This window comes from Miniopterus schreibersii (assembly GCF_964146895.1).
Source record: "Miniopterus schreibersii genome assembly, chromosome: 7".
NCBI classification, from domain to species: Eukaryota; Metazoa; Chordata; class Mammalia; order Chiroptera; family Miniopteridae; genus Miniopterus; species Miniopterus schreibersii.
In genome coordinates, this window is record NC_138108.1 from 41,650,085 (window position 1) to 41,675,008 (window position 24,924).

The window sequence follows — 24,924 nt, forward strand, 5'->3', positions numbered from 1 at the left end:
TAGTATTATTCATTCTCGTGGGAATGTAAAATCTCTGACTTGTAGACCATCAAGTTAAACAGGCGTCAAACAGGCAGGGTTTTGTGCCAGTGTGGGGCCTATTCGGAGCCAGAGGCAGAGCCGCAGGGGTAGGCAGAGTGGGCCTGCCAGGTCATGCTTCCCCACCCCAGCTGGCAGATTTGTGTTTCTAAACTGATCAGGTGGGTTGACCCCAAACATAACTAGGAGGAGAACCCTCTGGCTCCCCACAACCCATCAGCTCTTTTTGTCCACCTCCAGGAAAAGGCCTGAGGTTTATCTTAACTCTCACCGGGGGCATTTGTATTTTAATACTTCTCCCAAGTGTGGAATGGGTGGCTTCCTTTGTTAGAATCTTAGGCATCAGTGATTGAAGGGGGCAAAGAACGGTCAACATACCACCACCACCCCCCTCATGGTACTGGAGGTGCTTGGGAGCAAGCACCCTTTGTAGACCCCTTATAGATGCCCCAGGCAAATGGCAGAACACGGTGGCCACCGCTAAGGGTGGCAGGACAGAACCTGATTGGGTAGGGAAATTATAATAATTTCCAGCTCTATGGGTCACCACTCTGCCATCTTGAGCAGACCATTCATTGACCTGTGACTTGAGGAAAATACAACATAGGTGGGTCCACCTAAAAGGGTGGCTCAAACAAAAGCATGCAAGTGAAACGCTTTGTAAACGATGAACGTCACTACTATGCTCAGATGTCATCAATAAGAAATGTGTCACCCTCAACCTAACGTCCAAAGCATTCAAATAGAACATGTTAAACCAACCATACAGAGAGCAAGAAGCTGTGTTTTCTTAACTCAGTGAGCAAAAAGGTATAATGGAAGGGACAAAAAGTACTATTGTATTGAAACGGGCAGGAAAGTAATAGAAATTGATGAGACATATAAAATATTTATGCTCTATGTCTTTTTGAAAGTTATATATAGTTATATTTTCCTATCACTATATAAAAGAAATAGGGTGATTTTGTTCAGAAAATATTCCATCAAATCAATAACACCTAATAAATATATTATTTTAAAAAAATAGAATGTCAGAATCTGTGAAAGTTTTTTCTTCGTCATGTGTTCCTTATTTCAATTAATGGCATCACCATCCACCTCTTCACCCATCAGAATCCTCCCTTTCTCTCAACGCCCCATACATCCCATTAACACCAGTTCTAACAATTTCACCTCTACCTTGTACACACAGTACCCTAATCTCTCTTCCTTATCGCCCATTCTTATCTACCCCACGCTCTAACCCAGAAGCCTTTCGAGGGCATGGAGCATGCTCATTTCACTGTGTATCTCCTAATCTAAAAAGTGATGGCCGGAGGGCTCATGTCCCACATGCAGTCCAGCAGAGTATGAGAAGTGGGCCGTCCCCAACAGCACACCTCAGGTAGAGCAAACACCTGTAAGACAGGCTCGCAGGTGAGAAGGTGTGGAGCTCTGAGTTGGAATCAAATGCAGGAGGGTGGTGGCAGGAGCTGTAAGGGAAAAGCTCCTTCTCCCCACATTCATTATTCCTTCTGGATGGCAACTGTACAACCAAAATGGTCAAGAACTTGAGCCCTAGAATCACAAAGAACTGTCTCTGATACCTAATGGCTGTGTGACCTTGAGCAAGGTATTTAGCATCTTACTTGTAATATGAAACTAATGATAGCACTAAATAGGGGAGGGCAGTGTAGTGAAATAATGCCTGTAAAGAGCTCTGCACAAAGCCGCCTGTGGTGGGCGCTCCATTACCATTAGCTATTCCTGCTCTTACCTCTCCATTCTGGCTCAGCTAACACCCCGATGAGGGGCTGAAGCTCAGAGATAAGCAGGAGAATTTATCAGCACCATCTCCTCTGAATTCTGACTCTCAGATGAGAACACAGGCACGCAGGCCGGTAAAGACTTGAGGAACGAAAATGAAGGGGTAGGCTAGCAAGAAGCTCTGCCCTATCTCTTTCCTCTTTCCTTAATTCTGAGTCTTTTAACTTTTCTTCTCCTTCTATTTTTGCTGTTGTTGCTGTTGTTTTGTTTTGTTTTGTTACTGCCTCCTGCCCACCATTTTTCCTGTGTGCGCAGTAGGGAGAACATGAAATTTGGAGTATGTCAGGCCTGAATTCAAACCTTAATTTGGTCACGTACATTTGTGTGGCCCAGGGAAGCTATACCTTATGTTGCTGAGCCCTATCTTCAAGCTCAATTGTAAAATAGGACATAAATGCCTAAAGATGAAGTCAGTTAATGTTCGCAGAACCCCTAGCACAGTGTGACACAATGAAGGAACTTAGCAATGTTGCTGCTGGTCTCTAGGGACAGAAATTCCAGGTCTTTCTTTGCTTCTCCTCCCAAGGTCCATCACTCAACCCCATTTTTCTCCCATTGGGGTATATGATGGTTAATAATATGTCAACTGTGGTAACCAGTTCCTTAGACAATCTAAGTTTGCTGTGAAAATATTTTTCAGTAGACTGCAAGTAAAGCAGATTGCCCTCCATAACGTGGGTGGGCCTCATCCAATCAGTTGAAGGCCTTAAGAGCAAACAGATTTCCCTTGAGGTTTCCCAAAGAAGAAGTAATTCCACTTCCAGACTGCAACACAGAAATTCTATCTGAGTTTCCAGCTTTTGGACTCAAGATTGCAGCATCAACTTTTGCATGAATCTCCAGCCTGTCAGTTGACTCTACAAATTTTGAATTTGCTAGCCCCCATAATACAGAAGCCAGTTCCTTAACATAAATCTTTATCTGTCCATCTCCAATTGGTCTATTTCTCTGGAGACGCCTAATATAAGATACTACTCTGATTAGCTAACCCATCACCTTGATTTGGCCACATCACTTAGTGAGCAGAGACCCAGAGCCCATTCCAAGGTCAGCTCAAATAGAAACAGATTTTCTGTTTCTCCTTTCCAAGCAATTTTCCATGGAAGGAGGTATAGCCATCCTGTTCATTCTCCTTGGCTTCTTCCTCCCACGTGGCTGAAACCATGTCCTGCCCATCAGAGCTGACTGGAAGGCTGGGCCCTCTGTCTGCCTCAGGTCACTCTCTGGAGGGCTGGAAGGTGCAGAGGGCACTGTGCTTCATCCTTATGTCTTAGTGACTATACAAATCAGCCCAGAAAACCTTGACTGGACGTTGAGGAGTGAAGTACACCGAGCAGGCAGGACGCCAGCTTTGATACAAACCTAATCATTCCTAAGAGACTGCCAAGCCCAGCTTAGGAAAGTTCTCTGCATTGGGTTTGAGGTCAAAATCACAGCTAAAATCTACAATTAAAAGTTTGTTAAAATTAAAAAATAACAAAACCCACAGCTAATAACAAAGTGTTATTCAGCTATTCTTTGCTAGGACCGCATGGTGAGAGATAATTGGTCCAAGGCAACATTCCAAGAGCCCCTGGACAAATACTATTTTAAAACCATCAAAATCTCACACTAGCTTTTAGCATCTGATGTGTCAGCACATCACTGCTGATGCGATTAATCATCCCTTAGGTACAGCTGCTCTGCCTTCTTAAAATGATCCTTTCCTCCTCTCTCTTCCCTGTTTTCCTTCCCTCTCACCCTCCTCCTCTTTAATTCTCATCTCCTTTCCCTTCCCTCTCTTCCCTCGCCTTTCTCGTTTCAGCCTCTCCCCCCTCTCCAGCATCATTCACTCGGGGCCTCCAGGAGAAACAAGGCAAATCGCCCCCTTCCAGGCCCTCTCCCCTCCCCCAGCCCATGGGGAGGCTGGGCTCAGTAGGCATCAGAGCAGCTCTGAGCAAAAGGGCCCCGGGGGTACCACTGAGACAGGTGTGCAGAGGTAAGGGACGTGGGGTGACCTGAAAGGATGAGAGATGGCAGAGAGAGGGGAACACCGCGTGCTTTATCACGCTGCTTCTGAGTCAAACAGTGCAGAGCAGCAGCTAAGAGTATATGTTCTGGCACCAGCCTGCTTAGGTTTTAATCTTAGTTCTGGTAATTTCTAGATACATTACTTGGCGCTGGTTATTTAACTACTCAGGGCCTTAGTGTCCTCATCTGTAACATGAGTGTGGTAATGTGACCTACCTCACAGGGTTATTGTGAGGATTAAAGGAGTAAATAAACACCTGTTAAGTGCTTAGAACACTGCCTAGCAGATGGCAGATATCCAAGAAATGCTAGCTAGCTCTTCTCAGTGCCACTGGGAAACTGAGGCAGCTTACAAGAATCAAAACCTACCTCTCACTTCAGCCCTCTCAGAAATCCAAGAGAAACCTGGCTCTGTGAGAGAGGAGAAGCGGGACAGGTTCCAGGCAGTCTCTAATGGAACTTTCAATGCACTGATGCATAGGAAAAGTACACTATAGTTAGACAGGAGTTTGGCACTGGCCTGAGACTCTAAGCATCTAGAACAATGGGTATAACATAGGCAACTATATTCCAAACTCCAAATGTCCACCTTACCAACAATCTTTTGGGACACGTCTACATTTTTTAGATGGTCACTGCCTACAACTCCAATATGCACATAAGTTCCTACAAAATTTAAATCTCAGATTTAGTGTGTCATGAACATTTCTCACATTTGAAGTGTGCTAAATATGAAAAGGCTCAAAAGCACTGTCTTAAACATGTTACTTAGCTACAGGTTATTTGTCCCTTTAACTGTTTCTTTGATTTTTCATTGATAATTCTTTCTGATTTTACAATTTGCCAATTCTCTTCCCTCTGTTTTTAACTTGAATATGTGGATAGAAAACTTGGACTATTTTCGTACTGAAGCTTGATGGTGGCCCCTAGCGGCCATTCTTTTAAGAGTCAAGGTTCTTGGTTCCAAATGGGAAGGTTTCATACATGTCAGACACATGGGTTAATGATGGAGTGTCACTGCAGATATAAAAGGAAACTCAGGGTCCAATTTTAAATATTCACAAATATTGTGGGGTAGGGGGTGCAGAACAGGAGTTTTATCTTTTAGGATGCCAAGCTCCTCAGAGGTGACTAATGAAGATAGAGAAAGCCAGTGCTGTACCTGAGAGGGGAAATTTTACTATTGGCCCTCCCACATTTGAAAAGATGAGGTAGAGAAATAGTTAGAGATTGTAAAGGGGCTGCACTGACCACATTTCCTCGCATCACTGGAGCACCTAAAAGGCCACAGGGGATCACTTCTAGGACACAGAAAAGTCAGGACACCAGATGGAAGAAGGATCTAAGGAGAAACCTAGGAAGACCTGTTTCTCCACCCCACTTTGCTCACATTTCACCTTACACAACAACAATTCCTCACATTGCAAATGAATTGTTTGCATCTCCCAATAGACAGCAAGCTCCTGAAGGTAAGCAATGGGTTACTGGATTTCATGTTCCAACCCCTGGCACCAGACTCAAGTCACAGAAAACATTAAATGTATGTATATGTTTCTTGAGTAACTTAGTAAAGGAACTCATCAAACACTTGAACTCCTTACTATGGGAAAGAGGAAATGGATTTGAAAATGTAATTTTCATATAAGACATGGGTATAATGTGTCTTTTATAAATAATAATACATCCCAATTAAAAAAAAAAAAAAAGAATAAGGTATCTTACCTGGTGACTGCTGGTCTCAGATACTTTAACATCCAAAGACCCTGCCAGGACAGCATACCAGTTTGTTCCAATATCACCTTGACGAAACACTGAGAAAGAAACAGTAATGTAACTATGCTGTTTTACCATATGACCTGACAGTTTCTCGCTGGTATTATAAGTGTGGCTATTCCTCAACTTGTTCCCATAAGAACATGACATATTTTTCTTTTCCTCATCTATCAACAAAGCTATATCCTATTTACTCAATATCTATGAAGTAAAATTCTATTTCAATATAACTCATATTTATAGAGCAGTAACAAGAGAGAATAACCCTAAATACTATATGATCCTTTGAATTTAAGAATTGAGTGATGTTCTATGTAATTTATCTTAAATATACTTCATTATATTATGATTCTTGGAAAATTATTACTCTAGATGGGGTGCATATTAACAAGGTTATTTGACTCAATAAAACCAGACCACTACCCCTAATTTGTTAAGTCTATTTATATTAAAAGCAAGGTGTTTTCTAGGACAGAATGTCTCCTTTTAAGCTAAACAATGAATGATTTAAAAAATTAAAATCTGCTTTAAAAACTGTAATGACTGTATAATCACTGTCCATTTTCTTATCGTTTTTTGTTTGTTCATTTTTGTTTGTTTGTTTTTAATAAATTCACTGCTTTAGGCATTAGGAGTTAACTACTCTCTGAAAATGACTCTCATCAGGAATTTCTGACCTGATTTTGCTTTACCTTTGTACTCTCAGAGAGGAAACATTTAGATATTTAGATAGAACCTTAGTTCCCATATCATCCATATCATGTTAAGACCAGTACTTGGGAAAGTCATTCTGAAACACTAGGTCAGAAATCTCATACAAGCCCAAAGATCCTTTTACATATCCTAGCTAAATAACCAGATGCAATGATCTGATATTTTAAAATTCTTTTCACAGTTAAAGTCAGAAGTCTAGTGACTCAATGAGAAATCACATGACAACTCAGTGGGACAGCTGGATTCTGGCAAGGCTAGTGCTTGGGGCATAAGAGCAAGCCCCTGGGAGCCATAATTAATGCGACAAGCTGTTCTAAACTCCCTGACTAAGACATGCTGCGGAAAGGCGAGGAATGACAATGGCATCCTACCAAGTGCAATGATAAGCTCAGGATGGGGAATTGATGAGTTTATAGCCGGCCTCTCCAGTAACGGCTGTTTCTAGCCTTTGTAAGTGACTTATTTTACAGTTAAGACTTTGCCTTTCATGAACTTTCTGGCCCCAAAAGACATTATCATTTACCAATCAAATTCACATTATACATCAGAAGAGTGACTGTGTTTGTGTGTACATATGGGGAAACATCTTGAAGGATACGCACAAAGTGTTAATAGTTATCTCTGGGTTTGGAAATTGCAGGTGACTTTAATTTTGTTTGTCTTCTAATTTTCTACAATGATGTTGTGACAGACCTGTTGGTTTCCCATCCAGAAGCATGCTCTCCCTTCCTCTTATCTAACTGAACATTATATACACAAGAATTATATACAAGTTTCCACCCTCCTTCAAGGGGCAAGTGCTGAGAGCAAGAGTTTCTTTCCGAGCTCCAATGGGGTAATAACAATTGGTCTTTTCAGTCACGGTGGTCCCATTATGTTTGCAGTGGTTGGTTTAGACATGGGCATGTGATACAATTCTAGCAAATGAAACAAAACAGAAAGCCTGCTGGGGGACTTCTGAAAAAGAAACACAAGAAGAAACAGTCCCTCAGCAGGATGTTTTGTATCGGCATGTAATGCTTCCAACTGCTGTAGCTGTCTTAGAACCATCTGGGCCAAGTCTAAGGGCAAAAGCCAACACCTGAGGATACAGAGCAAAAACCAACAAACAACAAGATGGGAGGGACCTGGGACCTTACTGATGTCATTGAGCCCCCTAATTAACCAACTGTGAAGCCATCCTACCTCAAGACTTCTGGCATATGGGTAATTGATTTTTTCCTCTTACATAAGTAATTAATTATTCAAGCCAGTTGGATGGGAGTTTTCTGTTACTGCAGCATAAAGTGTCCCAACAGACAGAAAAGCATTATTTTTTTTTAACAAGAAAATACCTTTTTTAAAATGCAGCTAACCCTATTGTTTTACTCTCCCTGCCCCTTACCATACCTGGAATAGATGATATCACTGAGGTTAAGTAAAAACACTGCTGTTAGAATTAGTTAAGTGACCTTTTATCTTTATTTAATATTCTATTGGCTAACAATTTGGGGGTTAGAGAAAATAATTATTTGGATATCTGTGGATACAGCTGAGTTATTTGAATCAGTATATCCTTCCAGCTCCATCTGGAAGTAGGCTGCTCTGGAAGAACGATTTATGTGCTGTAAACAAAGGAGCTAAGAAAATGGGCACATGAGACTGACTGCCCAACGCAGAGGGGAGTGGCGATCTAATGCCCTCAGCTGAAGCTCAAATATTAGGCACATAAACAGCCCATGTGCCATCTATCCAAACAGGATAAACAAACGAGCACAAACCACACATAACGGACACTATTCGAGTTGGATTTCTTACACGTTATTCCTTTTTCCAGATTCTCATAATAACCACACAAACAAATCTGATGAAGGAGATTTGGGTGAAACTTCTCAAAGGCTTTCACTTCTTTCAGCCGCGTGAAGATTATATCCACATCTTCACTGGATCGTTCCAACGGTCTGTAAAGAGGAGACAAGGCACAAAAAGCTGCATCAATAAGGATTTACTTGAGTCCACATGCATTATTTTAGTTATATTTAAGTTTATGCTACTATCCCAGTTACAAGGTTATTGCAAGTGTTCATCTACCTAGTCCCATCACAGGAACCTGCAAGCTTTTGTCAGCTGTTCACCTTAAATTACGTCCATTGCAGATGGTATTGCAATTTATAATAAGAAATATACATCTGGTCATTGTCCACTGTTTCTGGTACATAGCTCCTAAAACTTGTCATTTCCTATATAAGAGCCATAGGGGCATCTTTTGTTATAATATTTGGTCTTCTGTCCTCAGTTTCTGAAATGCTTCAGAGCCATGAAGGTGAAGTGGGTGCCTCGTTACTCACAGCCAGCCCCTTTCAATTACAACTAAGTTTATGTTAATGAGGTGACTTTTGGAAAGCCCCGAAGTAAGCTAAGGATGGAAGCTGGTTGCCAGGGGAACCACCAAGTGATTAGAGGGCTGGAACTTTCAGTCCTACCCCCTAACCTCCGGGAGGGGGACCAGGCTGAAGACTGAGTTCAATCCGCAAGGGCCAATGATTCAATCAACCATGCCTATAGAATAAAGCCTCACAATAACCCTTGAACTACTGGGTTTGGGAAGCTCCCAGCTTGGTGAACATGTGGAAATTTGGGGAGAGTGCTGCACTCAAAGAGAGCATGGCAGCTCTGCGCCCTTTCTCATGCCTTGCCCTATGCACCTCTTCCATCTGGTTTTTCCTTTTATAAGAAACTGGTACATGGGATGTATTTTTCTTAAATAAAAAACTAAACTGTTTTCCTGAGCTCTGTCAGCCACTCTAGCAAATTAATCAAACCTGAGGAGGAAGTGATAGCAACCTCTCTGATTTACAGCCCATTGGTCAGAAGCACAGGTGACAATGTGGACTTGTGATTGGCATTTAAGGGGGGGGGGAGGCGGGTAGTCTTGTGGTACTGAGCCTTTAACCTGTTGGACCTGATGCTATCTTCAGGCAGACAGAATCAGAATTGAATCTAGTTGAGTTAAATTGTAGGACACTTAGTTGGGGCCTCAGAATGGCTCATCTGTTGTCAGAAGTGTTGGGAGTGAGGTAGTGGTGTGAGACTAAAGGGAACAGGAGAGGAGTGAGATACTATAGCAGGAATCGACCTCAGGGTCATGAGTTCAAGCTGATGCTTTTGGGTAGTGTTTAATCCCTTAAGAGCACCAGGATATGATGAGTTACAAGAAAATGCAGATTTTACTTAAAATTGAGGTCACAAACACAAATGCCTGCAGGTGCCAATCAGGTAAATATATAAGTAAAAAGATCCAAATATAAGGAAAAAAATCTCTGCTATAAGAAAACAATGATGAAATACAAGGACAAATGAGAGTTGATACTCAGCCTCAGTGTTGGCAACACTATAGAGAATGGTGGGGATCACAGCAAACGGCAGAGATGGGACTGTCTATAGGGAGTAGCCCTTATTCAGTTGTTTTCCTTATTACTGGTTTTCTGGAAATGGGAGCCCAGATGTTGTCAGATCTTCCCATTGTTCAATGGAAGATAGATATTTGTTCACATTTCTTAAACACTGTGTGGGCCACACATAAAACACCTATGGACTGGATCTAACTGGTTGACCACCATTTTGTATTCTCTGGATTAAGATGAACCAAAGAACCAAGCAAAAATGGGATAGTTTTACAAATTATATAAACTATTTTCTTTCTTTTCTTCAAGCAGTTTTTCAAGTCTATTCCTTCAATATGTTCTGCAGGATCGTATGATGTTCCTTAATATCTATTTCACTTTATAGAAAAACTATCCAGCCTCATGTGTGCCCCAAAGCATTCTGGGATCAGAAGAAATGAGCCACGAAAGGATGTGATGGAGATAAGTTATTCGCACTGCGTACCCATGTGCTCGCTTAAATTTACCAGCTTCCATTGCAATTATGTTGGAACCATACTCTAGTCCAGGGGTGGGGAACATTTTTTCTGCCAAAGCAGATTTGGATATTTATAACATCATTCGTGGGCCAGGCAGAATTATCGACTTAAAAATTAGCTATGAAAAAAGCTCCTAGATTTACTGAATTTTGAGTCCCGTCTATGATTGCCTTAGCACGACCCGGCCAAATTATTTAGCAGGCCTTACACGGCCCAAGGGCTGGACATTCCCCACACCTGCTCTAGTCAGTAGATTGAACAAAACTAGCATGTATCACTTCTGAGGTGTGACTGTTAAGAGCCAGAGGGTGTGTCTTCCATCTCTTCCTTCCTCCCCAAAACTTGGCAGGTATTATGAACTGTGTCCTTCCCAAAAGATAAGTTGAAGTCCTAACATCTGGTGCCTGTGAGTGTGATCTTATTTGGAAATAGTCTTTGCTGATGTAATCAAGTTAACATGAGATCCTAGTGGACTAGGGTGGGCCATAATCCAATGACTGGTGTCCTTATAAGAGAAGGGAAATTTGGACACAGAGACACTGGGAGGATGGCCATGTGATGGTGGAAGCAGAGGCTGGAGTGATGCATCTACAAGCCCAGGAATGCCAAGGATTACTAGGAAGAGGCAAAAAAGGGTCTTCCCCTAGAGCCTTCAGGAGAACATGGCCCCACTGACTTAGGATCCCAGCCTCCAGAGCAATAAGAGAATAAACTTCTATTGTTTTAAACCACCTAGTTTGGGGTAACTTGTTTTGGCAGCCCTAGGAAACTAATACAGAAGGCATGTGTTTCCGATGCTATGAACACAAGATGGAGACTATGTGTTAGTGACAAATAAGCCTCCACTGTGTGAAGCTACTGAAATTTTGAGAACAAGGAAGTCACCCCAGCATCACCTAATTCAGACGTCAGGACAGATGTGCTCGAGTCCCAAGGATCTTGGGACACTGTCAAAGGAAGACAGATCCCACCAGGAGAGATGAACACCTTTGGAAGACATGAACAGACGCCCCGTCAGTTAGGGGAACACCTTTAAGACACAGCTTTCATGAGTTTAGTTGGGGCTCTTTGCCCGCCCCATCACACTTTCAGGCCCAAGAGCACTAGACTCAAAGAATATGCCCACGGTCTCAGCTAGCCTCCCAATTAGCTGTATGGAAAGGGCTTGGATTATGCTTCCTAGGGAGGAAGAGGGAAATCCTGCTGCATCCACGCCTGGTTTCTGAGATGACGAAGTGCCTGAAGGAGCTGAGAGGCTTGCAGGCTTCACCAGGGAAGGTACAGCACCTCAGTACGTGTGCTTTAATTACCAGCCTCTTTCTACCTACTGGTCCCTTGTTAAGGGGCTTTGAAACAGGGGTTAGAACTTCAGCAGTTAACAAAGGAGTCCAGACGGTGGCGTGGACCGCTTTCAACAGGAGCCTTTGTGTGCCCAGAGGGAAAGCACTTCACAGCAGTGATGGCCACAGCGGCTGGCAGACGTCCCCCTCGGTGAGGAGCCAAGCCAGGGGCACACTTCAAGCGGCGCTGGCACCAGCAGGGAGTCACACCAGCCACAGCAAGCAGCCACGTGAACTCCGCGGGTCACTGTCAGAGCAACACTGGCACTAACCTGCAGGCCCAAAGCAACGGCAGCATTGAAGCAAACACAGGAGGAATCGCAGGACCGCCTGAGCTGGAAACTGCCTGGACATTGGTACGATGGACACTTAGTTACAAAGGAAAAGAGATAAAGGGAGACTCAAACCCATCTTCCACCAAGAACAAAGCAGCATCCCACTTTACTCTCCTTAGAGCACACCCCATATCAGGAAGGCGGACGAGGGCAGCTTAAAAACATTTTTGGCCCAACACTCTCTGGAAGAAACTGGACTCCAGAAAAAAAACAGAAAGCAGAAGAAAAACTTATATACTTCCATATAGTCCAAAACAAGTGCAAAAGAACTTCAGGATTCATAACCGGATGTGTGAAGCCAAATGATAAAAGACACTTGGGACAACACAGTTAATTTGAGATAACCGGAAAAGTTTGAAACCTCTCTTCCTGATATTTTCTTTGGGCACCCAATTTAGGTTCTAACAATGTCTCCCATTGTCCAAACATTTAAGCCACTAAAACAATGAAAAGCAATGTTATCTGTCATTGCTTTTACTGGGTGCTTCAGGGAGTGGGGAAAATTCCACTCAGCTCTTAATACCTTAACTATCTCACCTCTGTAATCTACCTCTGGGGATAATCCTTCTGTTACCCTTCTTCTGCTGTGAATCCATGGTTTCTGAATGCCACAAAGGTTCTCATCTCTGTAGAGGTTATGGCCCGCACTTCCTTTGCAGATCCCACAGTATCCAGTAGAGGGCCAAGCATGCCCTTGGCTGTGATTTTCTACGGTGACCTCAAACCGAGCTCACCTTCTCTCCCACATCTGCTACCGCATCTGCACTCCTTATTTCTATGCATGAAGCAGGCTCATCCTCCCTTGTCACATCCAGATAATTCTCCCCGCTCAGTGTATCTCCAATCCATCCTGTCCTCTTAACTCCTACTCTCACGGCCTCAGTTGAGTGTCCCTCTCTTAACCCCTCCTGTGACTGCCTCAGTTGAGTGTGAATGAAGGGCACATGAAGCCTGTGTTGGGACACAGCTGAAGATGAATGGCACGGCAGTCCTTTCCCAGAAGGCTAGAGAGCTTGGGTTCCATCTAGGAGTTAGCAGAAGTATTTTTAGCAGGGTAGTAACATGACTGGATGTACATTTTGGAAAGATCACCTTGACTGCAAGTAGAGGCAGATGGGAGAGAGTACAGGCTGCCACCAAGAGGCCGGTTAGGAAGCTTTGCAAAGTATCAAAGTGATGAGGTGGGTTTCTCTAATTATAACTCATTCCTTTCTACTCCCTTCCCACATCTGGTGCCCTAAGTAAAAGTAAGTAAAAGCTCCAACTTCAGAGAAGTTATTTTCCTTAGCCTGGCATCTGGACATCCAGGGCCCATTTTTTAAATCACTTTTTTTAAAACTTCATTTTTTAAAAAATTTGAGACAACACAAAGAATCATTTACAAAAGAAGATACTCGTAGGCAGGATTTAAAGGTGACCCACAAAGGTCCCCACCCTTGTGTAATCCCCTTGAATGTGGGCCGGAGCTGTAATTTGCTTTTAGCCAGTAGAACATGGGAAAAATGGAGAGCTATCACTCCCATGATTATGTTAGGTATACGACAAACGTAAAGAGATTTTGCAGGTGTAATTAAGATCCCTTGTATAGCATAGGGAATGTGGTCAATAACATTGTAATAACTATGTCTGGTGTCAGGTAGGTACTGGAAATATCAGGGGGAATACCTTGTAAAGTATATATGATTGTCTAACCACTATACTGTATAGATGAAACTAATACAGAATAATATTGAATGTAAACTATAACTGAAAAACATATAAAAAAATTTTTTTAATTGTTTAAGGTTCACAATCAGTTGACTTTAGTGGATCAAAAAGGAGATTTTCCTCCAGGTAGGCCTGGCCTAATGAAGTGAGTCCTTTAAAGGAGGGTGGAAGAAGTGGAGATTCTTCTGCTGGCCTTGAAGAAGGAAGCTCCCGTGTTGCAAGGAGGCCATGTAGCAAGGATGTGTGAGGCCCCTGGCTGGCAGCCAGCAAGAAAACAGGACCCTCCGATCTACAACTTCAAGGAACTGAATTCTACCACCAATCATGTGAGCTTGGAAGAGGTCCCCGAGCTCGAGAATGGAACACAGCCAAGTAAACACCTTAATTTTGGCCTTTAAGACCCTGTGCAAAGCCCTGGTCAGGGTAGCTCAGTTGGTTAGAGTGTCATCCTGATGCACCACGGTTGCAATTTCGATCCCTCGTCAGGGCACATATAAGAATCAACCCATGGATGCATAAATAAGTGGAACAACAAGTCAATGTTATTTTCTCTCTCTCTCTCTCAATCAATCAATAAAAGAATTTAAAAAAAAAAAAAAAAAAGACCCTGCACTGAGGATTCAGACAAGCTATGCTCAGGCTCCTGCCCCATTGGGAGGCAGAATGATAAATATATGCTGTTCTGGGCCACTGAGTTTGTGGTAATTTGTTACACAGCAATAGAAAACTAATATAGGCATGAAGCTATTTTCTCACACTGACTCATTTGCTTATGACCCAGCTCAGGGTTTACTGCCCTCAGGAAGCTTCTCCTTACAATTTTTCTCTTGTCTCTGAAATCCAACTAATGGCATCTAATTTCATTATTTTATTGTTTCACATTTCATGCATGCAAATATTGTCTTCTTGGAGATACTGTCATTCATCTATTCATTCATTCAGTAAATACTATGGGCTCTTATTTTTTATAAACCACTAAATCATTGTTTTTCGCTTTCATTTTTTTTTCTCCTCAGGGTTCTTCAGCTGTTTCATTCAGCCGACTGATGAGGGTGTAGCCCTTCCCACAGCGAAGTGTTCGAAAATATTGATTATCATGTACCTAAACAACAGGTTATGTAAGGGGAGCTCTTTCTGTTGACTTATGATTATTGTATATTTTTCTCACAAATATTTCTATGTTATCATTCCATGTTCTGTTATTACTGAGTGCTAATTCCTGCAGAAGCTTTGAGGGCCCTCATGGGACAATGGACTCCAACAGCCAACAGTCAGACCTGCAGCATGAAAAGGAAAGAGAAAAGGGGAGCCAGCACTGCTCTCTGCCCAGCTGCCTTTCTGTGCTCATGAATTCAGCCAAGAAGTGCACAAGAGACTTAACAGCACTGCCTCTTAAGGGAATGTATGTAATGCTTAATTTCCTCAGCTGCTTCCCTTGTAGTTTTTAAAATTTAATTTCTATTATAGTTGACAGATAATATATTAGTTTAGAATGTATTTTTAAAATTTCAAGATGTCTTTCAAAGATCAGTCAATTAATTTCAGAATATTGGATGTCATGTTACCTAAACACATTTGCATTAAAATGATTCCAGTTTGTTCATTGTTTTATTTTTTATTGACTTTAGAGAGGAAGAGAAGAAAGAGAGAGAGAGAGAGAGAGAGAGAGAGAGAGAGAGAGAGATTGACTTGTTGTTCCACTTATTTATGTATTCACTGGTTGATTCTTATGTGTGCCCTGACCAGGGATCGAACCCGCAAATTTTTTTGTTTTGTTTAGCAGTAACTTAGTGTTATAAAGAGTTAGTCCCTTCCCCAAATGAACTGTTAAATCTGAGATAATACATGTGAACTCTATAAATTATAAAAGGCTAGAGAAATTATTACTAGTACCATCATCTTCATCATCATCATCAGTATTAGCCACAAGGATCTTTTAAAATAAGTATCTAATGAAAGCAATAATTAAAGTGCTTAAAAACATACTAGAATTCTCATGTGCCTTTTAAAGGTTTTATAGATAGGTGTGCAAGTATGTTGTTCTCTGTCTATTATAACATTAGTAAGATCTCAAATACTATGTACTTGACAATCTTGGCCCTTTTGTAACACTATTAACTTTTTTCAAAGGGCTTTGAAAATTTTGATCAACCTGTTAAATGAAGCAGGTTTTATGAACCTCATTTTACACAAAAAACATTTGACGCAGAGGTTATGTATTAGTATGCTAAAATCATGTGTACTTATAACACCAATGATGGCATGGATCTATCAAAAGTCTTTGTAACTCAAGACACTTACCGCTTATCATGTTATTTTAATTATGATTATTAACCACTTCTAATACTGAAATGTTTACTCTTCACTAATTACAAGTTTTCCCAACAATGTCAACAAAATTCAGAAAAAAATGTGTTGAAAATGTATTCATTCAATCTGTAAGTATTTACTGAGTATCTATATGAGAGGGGAATAAAGCCCTCCAGTGATAAAAAGAGCATGGTCCCTGCACCCGAGAGGTTAAAATTGAATTAGGGATATTTGAATACATACAGCAATTATTGAGCTGAAATGTGGCAGAAGCACAATTAAAATAGGAATAAAGGGACTAGGAATTCAGAGTAGGAACAGACATCACTTACAGATGGAAGTTCTACAAACACTTCATGAAAGCATTACTGTAAATTCCCCCTAAAATCACTCTTCTCATTTCTCTTTTTATAACTACAGTAACACCACTGGTTGGTCATTTAGTCCTAAAAATGGCCACTCTCCCTAGAGACCTGTTCTACTAACTCCACTTCCTGAGTTTCTTACCCACCAACCACCCCCACCACACACACACACACACACACACACACATCATCAGATATGCATACATAGACACAGACACATACATACATACACACAGACACACACACATACATAAATGCAGACACACACAGATACATACATACAAAAGCTCATACACACATACATACTGACAAAGATTCTTTGTTCACCAAACTTTAGTCAGGCTCCTGAACCTTCTCTTGGACCCATCTGTGCCCTTCCTTATAAAATCTAATTATAGCAAGAATCCCGCTAAGTCAGTTTAACCAGAACCCCCACCCTCAATACCTGACCACCCCCAATATCTGACCAGGTTGCTCTTCCGCCACCATCCCCCCAATGATGTCTGATCACCCTGGCTTGTCTTCAGCGAGAATCCTCTTAGGTCAGTTTAGCAGAAGCCTCCTTACCCTTGAAGTTTCCTTTTAGTAATTTTCCATCCACTGACCCCTCCCACCCCCGCTCCTTGGCTATAAATTCCCACCTGCCTATGCTCCTTCCCTGCTGTAAAGTCCTGTGACAGTGTCCCTACATCTATCGCAGCGGTCCTGAATAAAGTCTGCCTTACTCTGTTTTTGTTGTTGTTGTTAATACTCACCACAGGATATTTTTTCCATTGATTTTTAGAGAGAGTGAAAGGGAGGGAGGGAGAGAGAGGGAAAACATCGATGGATATTTAGGTTGTTTCCTTATCTTGGCTACTGTGAATAATCTAACCACCACTCTTTTCAATGCTATACTTACATACTACTTTCAAATAAAAAATAACTGACTTAGCATTTTTATCCACTTATCCTGTGGTTTCTTCAAGTTGTCCCCAAGCAGGGGCACCAATACCAAGATGCAAGAGGTTTTCCATGAATGGCTAGGTTTAAAATAAATAAGTTAAAGGCCTCATGGAGAGTTCCAGGGGAGTATAAGTTGAACTGAAATTCTAAAAATCACACAGTACATAGCACTCTGACAGCCAGAGTTGACAGACCTCACTGATCACCCTGGACATTCAACTGAGACTCCAAAAAGGCCATGTTAGTACAAGAACTAGATCTATGCTTAAAAGTCTTAAAAATAAGCCTCAGTAAAAAGCAAGCTGATTGGCCAGTAAGTTAACTGCCAATCAAACAGAAGCTAACATTCTTTAAAGAAACAAAATCCAGATTCTCAATATCATAGCATTACAATGCCTAGCATATAATCAGAAATTCCTAGATAAGCAAAGAAACAGGAAAATGTGGCTCACAACCAGAAAAAAGTAAATAGAAACAGAACCAGTGGTGACAGGTGTTAAAAATACCAAACAATGACTTTAAAAACAGTTATTATAAATATGTTTAAAGATTTTAAAAGACTAGCATAATAAGAATGGATACTTTAAAAAGGAAGCACGTGGAAATTCTTAAGCTGAAAATACAAAATATGAAAAGAAAAAAATTCACTGGATGGGCTTAAGAGTAGACAGGAGACTGCAGAAAAAAAGATCAATGAACCTTAATACAAGCAGTAAAAATCATCTAAAGCATGGACAGAAGAAAAGTTAAAAAATAACAATAAACAGAGACTCGATGACCCATAAGACTATATCAAGAGAGCTTGATCTATATAAAATTGAAGTCCCATATGGAGAAGAGAAAGAAAATGAGGAAGAAAAAATATTTGAAGAAAAAACGTGCTGAGATTTTTCAAACTAAAATGCAGTTAATACCCCAAAGAGTCTAAAATGTTATGAAATAAAACTGCTTTGAGTATAGTAGATTAAAAATGGCCACAATGCTTTATAATGATCTCCATCAAGAAGTGGGACTTATTTTCCTCTTCATAAATCTAGGCTGGCCTCTGACCAACAGAATATGACAGAAGTGATACTATGTGACTTACAAAGCAACTACCACCAACAAGCAAGTTGCTTAACCTCCTTGGGAATTGGCTTCCTCATATCTAAAAGGAAGTCATTAGGGCTAAATTATCTTTGAGATTCTGTCCAACTTTAGAAAAGTCTATGTTCTAAGAGGAGTTATATATTGAGCCAAGAAATAAATAATAAATAAAAATAAATTAGGATTCTATGTCAAAGTGTTACCCTGTAATTACTTGGCAGTTCAGAACCAAAATGGAACAGGACCTTCCAGATCTATTGCTAAGACAAAATACACTCAGGAATGTGGCTGGAATGATGTTCTCTGTACAGTATAACTGGCTATGTCTATAAATTAAAGATTATACAGTATAGGGTCTTATCAGCTAAAGATTATTGGTAAACTAAAGATTACTTAGGACACAGTAGGACGCATATCTTAAGATATTGTCAAATTCTCTTTTCCTTCTCAGTGCCCGGGCTTGAATAGTGAGTAGACTATTAAATAAAACTACAGTTGGCTAGTAGAGAAGATGATTTTTGATAAGTTTTTGTTACACTAAAACCTTTTGTCATACCCACCCACCAAGACATCTCATTTCCATAGTTCCAACACTACAAATGCCAGGGAAAACAGACGCCTTGAATTTCATTCTTAGACCCGTTCAGAGTGTAAAATGGCAAGAGCCGTCCTCACCAACACAAATTTGCAGCACGCCTCACTGCAGAGAATGAAACGCCCCAGGCAGCAACATGATTTGTGCCAAGGACATATGGCAGGGATTATGATTAGTTAGGGATGAAGATTCACTTTGACAGTCTTTCTTTTTACTGTTAGTCATTTTGGTTTTCAAAGTTATCAGAATTAATAGTCCAGGCTAGGTAGGCTGGGGTATAGAATGCTATAAAAAGAAAGCTGGCCTTGTATATAATTTCAAGAAAGGTTTGAATGATTACCTCCAGCAATTACGACTCCGCAAGCAATAAGATGCCTAGAGACGGTTCCCTAAAGGGCCAGTGGCTGGCCAAAGTCAATACCAAAAAGGGACCTTGTTGCAGTCATGTGTGGTCCATTTAGTAAATAGATATTGTGGCTTCCCATCCACACCAAAGACACAGCTCTGGTTGGAGAGAGTGTGACAGACTTCCCAAATGCCAGAAGCTGGTCCACCTCCAGTCCTCCCCTGAGGAGCAGGAAGCCGCTCCTTGGGCCAGCGAGAACCAGATGCTCACACCCACCCCGGTCCCAAGCCTCTGAGCAAACAAACAGGAAATATGCTTGTCCCACAGCACTTCTTCACCGAGCAGAGACAAAGGGCATCACAATTCTGAATTCCAGTCTCTAGCCTCTGTCGTTCAACAAATCTGTTGTATGTCTCCCAAGTGCAAAGTACAATTGAAAAGTTCTTTGAGAGTCACGGGAAGAAAAGGACCTTGATTCTGACCTAAAGCAACTTCTGATCAATAAGGGGATCTAAGGCCTCTATCTAAACAATGATAAGGCAAAGATGAAAGCAGTCATGTGGGCCCATGCAAACATACTCAGAGGTCCATACAAACACTCCTGGGGCTTCAGAGCTAGAGGAGGCAAGGATGAGTAGAAAAGCCTTTACAGAGAAGTTTTTTCTTCCAATTTTCAGCTTCCCACAGCATTTTAGCTGAAATCTGAACTAGGTCATGAAGAGTGGGCAGAAATTGTATAAGCACAAAGGGGAGAAGATTTCCAGGCAAGAAGATGATAAAATATAAGCAAAGGCATGGAGGTAGGAAATTATAGGCCAGGAGCAGCCAGTAGTTCCAATGGTCTGAAGTTATAATGTTTTCTCAAAGGAGAAACTGAGAAACGAGATTGAGACCCCGTGGGGACAGGGGTGGAATGAAAGCCAGTGAGGGCACAGGCTGCATTCTGCTAACCATGTGGGTCAGCACAGAGCTTAAGAAGACTGGAAAAATCAGAGCCGTTATTTTGGAAAATTAGTCTTCTAGTGGGGAATGAACCAGAGGAGAAAGAGGCAAAAGGTATAGAGACTAATTAGGACAGAGCTTTAGGGCTCCTTATATAATACTTTTTACAATATCATGCAGACTTCATTTCCATAACATAAAAACATCCATATGCCCATCCATAAGAGTGATAATAACCATCACCCTCTTCTCCTCTGTCCAATGCCCACTTAGAAGTAGTGTCACACTAAGTCCACTTTTTCCTGGGACAGCCAGTGAAATTATTAACAGTGTCCCCATTCAGGATACTCTCAGAAGTATCCTGGTTTGGACAATAAATTATACATGTACCTTACTTAGATAACCTTTCTCATTCCACTGTTCTGCAGGTGCTCCCCTGGATATCAAGGGTGTGGAGCCAATTTGTACAAGTCACAGCCCACTCCCTCACGCCTGTATGGTGGTTATGTGTCAGTCTCCCTCCCCAGGCTCCAGGTAATCCCCACTCTTCTGGATTTAGAGCTTCTGCTGCCCTGGTCTCCAGCTCCAGGACAGGGGGGCAGAGCAGGATGCAGCTCCCATTAAAAAGGTATTGATGTTGGAAAGCGGGAGTGGGGGTGGCAGGGGAGGCACAGGAAAGAGGACACCGGGACTCTCAAGCCTGGGGCAGGGAGAGAGAGGAGTAAGATTCCGGACCTTTGTCTTTTCTCATCTGCAAGCTTCAGGGGGAGCGTGAGGATGACAAAAGGGTACATGGAATCAGGAAAACTAAAAATGTGGCTTGATGGCAGAACAGTAATACTAATTATAGTCATTTATTTGAACATCATAGGAACCATTTGTCCCTAATTACAATGCTGTCCAAGAACAAATATGGAAATCATGAAAGGTGCCAGATCAGTTTTATTGTAGCTTTAATTGGTCATGATAATAAACACTCTATATGTGTTCATAATTATGATTTCTTACTCATGTGCATGATCACTTGTTTACATTACTGATTCCCTCTAATATTAACAAATCACCTTATATAGTAAAAGATCTGGATTTTTCAGGCGCCTGTAAATGTTTATGGGAAAGAAAATGCCAACTCAACAAGAACGATCTTTAAAAATCAATGTAAACGTATAAAAAGGGGCATTACATTTCCAAGTGGACCAAAATTACTAAAAGAAAGGGAAAACTATCCAGCCACTCACATGGAAGTCAACCTAATGAATTCAAGTCCAAGAAAGAGATCCAAGAGTGGTTATGGGCATTTGCTGGAGGCTGTGGATGCTGAGCAGATTCAGAAAGCAGGTGCTTGTGATGAATTAGTGATCCTGGGTTTGTAGCACAACCAAGTACAAAAAAGTAAAGAACACGAAACGTTTGGTAAGAAAATAAACTTGACTCTTCCCCCAGGCCATGGGCAATGTTAGCACAAAGCCTATATCTGACACTTTGGTTGCCTAGCACAGTGCCTGGCACATAGTAGGTACTTGGTTATTTACATATTCATTCAACAAACATATTAAGCATTTCGTGAATCACTGGTTCATTACATTCACTTCATAAATAAACTTTAAAATAACTTTTTGCTCTATTTTAAATGTATTTATTTTTATTCTCTGAATTCAAAAGTGTTCTTTGTATCAGTGTCCAAATTTCAACAGTTATTACCTCTTGCTGAATGAACAGCTTTTTATTTTACTTTGAGAAATGCCATTTTTTCACAGATTAAGTGTGGACTTTTATTTAACCTTCACTGAAGTCTGCTTTATTGTTCACAATATAACAACTGTATCTACTTTACATCATTGTTAGGAGTTTATTTTATAGGTACACATAAATTAAAATTTTTTAAATAACATCAAGATATTTTTTTAAATAGCATTTATGAAGATTTATCATCTCTTAATTATAGAAATGCATTTGGGAAACCATTAGGGCAAAAACTCACCTACAATTACAAAAAGCACCCACAATTACAATCTTTTCAAACACAATTCATGTATATATTTCCAATCTTTAGCTAAATCCTGTTTTGTTTTTCAAAAACAAACTACACCTATTATTTAGTGACAACCAAACATTTTACATATCAGCTTAGAGCAATGCCTCCTACCATTTTTTAAAGTCATGGCATTCATAGAAAATTACTGGGATAAACTGAGGCACGTCCCCAAGCCACCACTGAAGCTCAGGCAACCCTAAAGGCTAAGAGATTCAGTCTCTGAGCTTTAACAACACTGCACTTCAGTTGGAAAGTTCTGGCCCAGAGAACTGGTTCTGTAAGTGTGACTGCTCAGGACCCAACCAGAGTTTATTTCCTAAATCTATGGAACAAGTGATGTCAACATTCTTCAATTCAACAAACATTCATCCAGTGCAGTGCCTACTGAATGTCACCATGCCATGTGTTGTGGATAAAACGTGAACAGGAGGTATTCCCTCTCTTCAAGCTGTGTGGACATTCAAATAAGAAATACCCTTAGGTAAACAACTATAACACAACCCAGCAAACACTACGTCAGTGGGGGTAGCCCAGAACTGGACACTTACCCACCGTATTTTAAATCAAGGGCCACCTAGAGATCTGTGACTGCCCAGGCAGGCTGCTAATTGAGAGCCACTCTGAACCTCTCTATTGGTTCACTGTTTACTTAGCAAAGAGGCTGAGCACAGCCCAGGGAAAGGCAGAGGAGGACCAGCCAGTGGCAGCCCCCGGCTTCTCCTCTGTTCCCTCAAGCAGCTCAGCCATAACCAGATGTGCATGCCCTGCTCACCAAACAGAAGTGGCTGCCCCTACACACACCAACCACCAAGCACAAGGACAACAAAAACCAAGCTTGCATTCAATTAGTGCCGCCTTCTTTAAGAGAGTTCAACTATCAGTGGTTAGTCGTAAGCACCTTACTAATCCACTCTCAGAGCACCTATTAAAGTGGATCTCCTTAAAGACCATTCTTTGTGTGAAGATTGTGGTAAGCCCGGAGTCGTCCGATTTTGCAAATACACATACAGAACAGCACTTAAATTTGAATTTCAGATGAAAGATGAAGAATTTTTTCATATAGGTATGTCCCATTGCAATAATCAGGACATAATTATATTTTAAAAATATCTGACCCTTATCTGAAATTCAAATTTAATTGGATGTCTTGTATCCTATCTGGAAAACATAGGTAAGGCTAATTTTCTCCATCTCTTTTTGTTACGTTTTAGAAGCTCTTCTAGATTGGATCCCCAAGACAGTTGCTCTGAAGCCTCACAGCGCAGCCCAGCTCCGGTTTTGCCTGCTCCGCGGGACCATGACTTGTTCTATTTACACACAGGACACGGGAAAGGTGACCCAGAGCCCGAGTCCCTCGCCCGCGCGCCCAGGGCGCACGCACCGCCTGGGGGGCCGCAGTCCCGGGCGGGAAGGCGGGGCAGCCGCAGGCTCGGCAGGACGCTTCTGCCCAGAGCAGCAATTTCACAGAAAGGTTTTTGAGAATAAAAGTGCTGAGGTTTTGAATTCTTAAAAGAATTTACCACATGAATATTCTGGTTTTTCCATCTTGGCCCATGTCGAGCTTTTGCAATGCAAACCAGTAGGTCATGAATATTTTTATACGCAGTAAAAATACTGCACACTTGCTACTTTGGAGCTATATGGGGATCCCCGCCCCAGCGCTGCGGTGTGAAGCTGTGAGCAGCGTCTTCGGGATTACACTAACGTCACCAGCGCGTCCAGCTGGCACTCCCGCCCGTGTTCACACCACAAAGTGTGATTTCTTGATGAGTCCATAGAAGCTTTTTCTTTTTTTTGCTTTTGGCTGTAAAAAAATCTACTGGATTCCACACACTACTTCCTACTGAAATTGCCGGGGGGGAAAAGTGATAAATCAAATGTTTTGTTTACAAGCATGAGACTATATAAATAGCTCCATTTTCAGTTTTAGTGAAAATCCCTATAACAAACACCAATCAAATGAAGAGTTTTTAAATGATACATGTATTTTTCCTCTTTACATTTTAAAATAGCAATGCATTTGTTGTATGACTGTCTGCTAGTGCATTCATTCATTCATTCATTCAATGACCTTGAGCTCCCTGACCTTAATAGCTCCCAGGATTTCACCTGGTAGAGATTTGGACCTGTCTGTGCACATGCAGTGCATACATTTTGTCCTGGTCAATAAAAAACTCAAGCATCAAAACACTGAATCACTGAAGACCATAGGACTGAGTGTCAGCCTTTAAGCTGCCCACAATGAACTCAACAGTGAAGATGCTGGTAAACCCAAACCACAGACAGTTGCTTGGTGGTACACGCAAAAGTAGATCTAAAAGCATGGGGTGTATTTCTAGGTTTATTTCAGATACAGGTTTTATCTATTTGGAGATACAAATGAGCCCAAGTCTTTTTATATCTTAAGTGGAAAAATCCTGAACTATAACTATACAAAACTATGACTCTTATAACAACATCCAAAAGCCAATTATGCACATCTTGAAGGAAAGGTGCCAGAGTGTTTTTTTTTTTTTGTAGCTAAAAACAGTACAATTGGCTCCAAGAAGGGCAATTTAAAAAAAAGAAAGAAAGAAAATGCAGAAATTGCTTATAGCTTTCCTTGGAGATGGTTTCAGAATATTCTTGGAGGTGAAACTCATAAAAGAAAATGTGGTAAAAACACTGCCCAATAG

At 41.2% G+C, this 24,924-nt stretch overlaps 1 protein-coding gene across 3 annotated transcripts in view; it reads right to left on the minus strand.

Moving 5' to 3' along the window:
- Positions 1-24,924, minus strand: part of RAPGEF4 (Rap guanine nucleotide exchange factor 4) — a 249,417-nt gene that overhangs the window by 205,229 nt on the left and 19,264 nt on the right. For all 3 annotated transcript variants that reach the window (XM_081143393.1, XM_081143392.1, XM_081143389.1), the window contains exons 2-3: positions 8,140-8,282; positions 5,578-5,666 (exon numbers count right to left, since the gene is read on the minus strand). Coding sequence is in view for 1 of the 3 variants with exons in the window: in XM_081143389.1 (XP_080999515.1) it covers positions 5,578-5,666; positions 8,140-8,282 (232 nt within the window). In the remaining 2 variants the exon portion in view is untranslated. The remainder of the gene's footprint in view (positions 1-5,577; positions 5,667-8,139; positions 8,283-24,924) is intronic.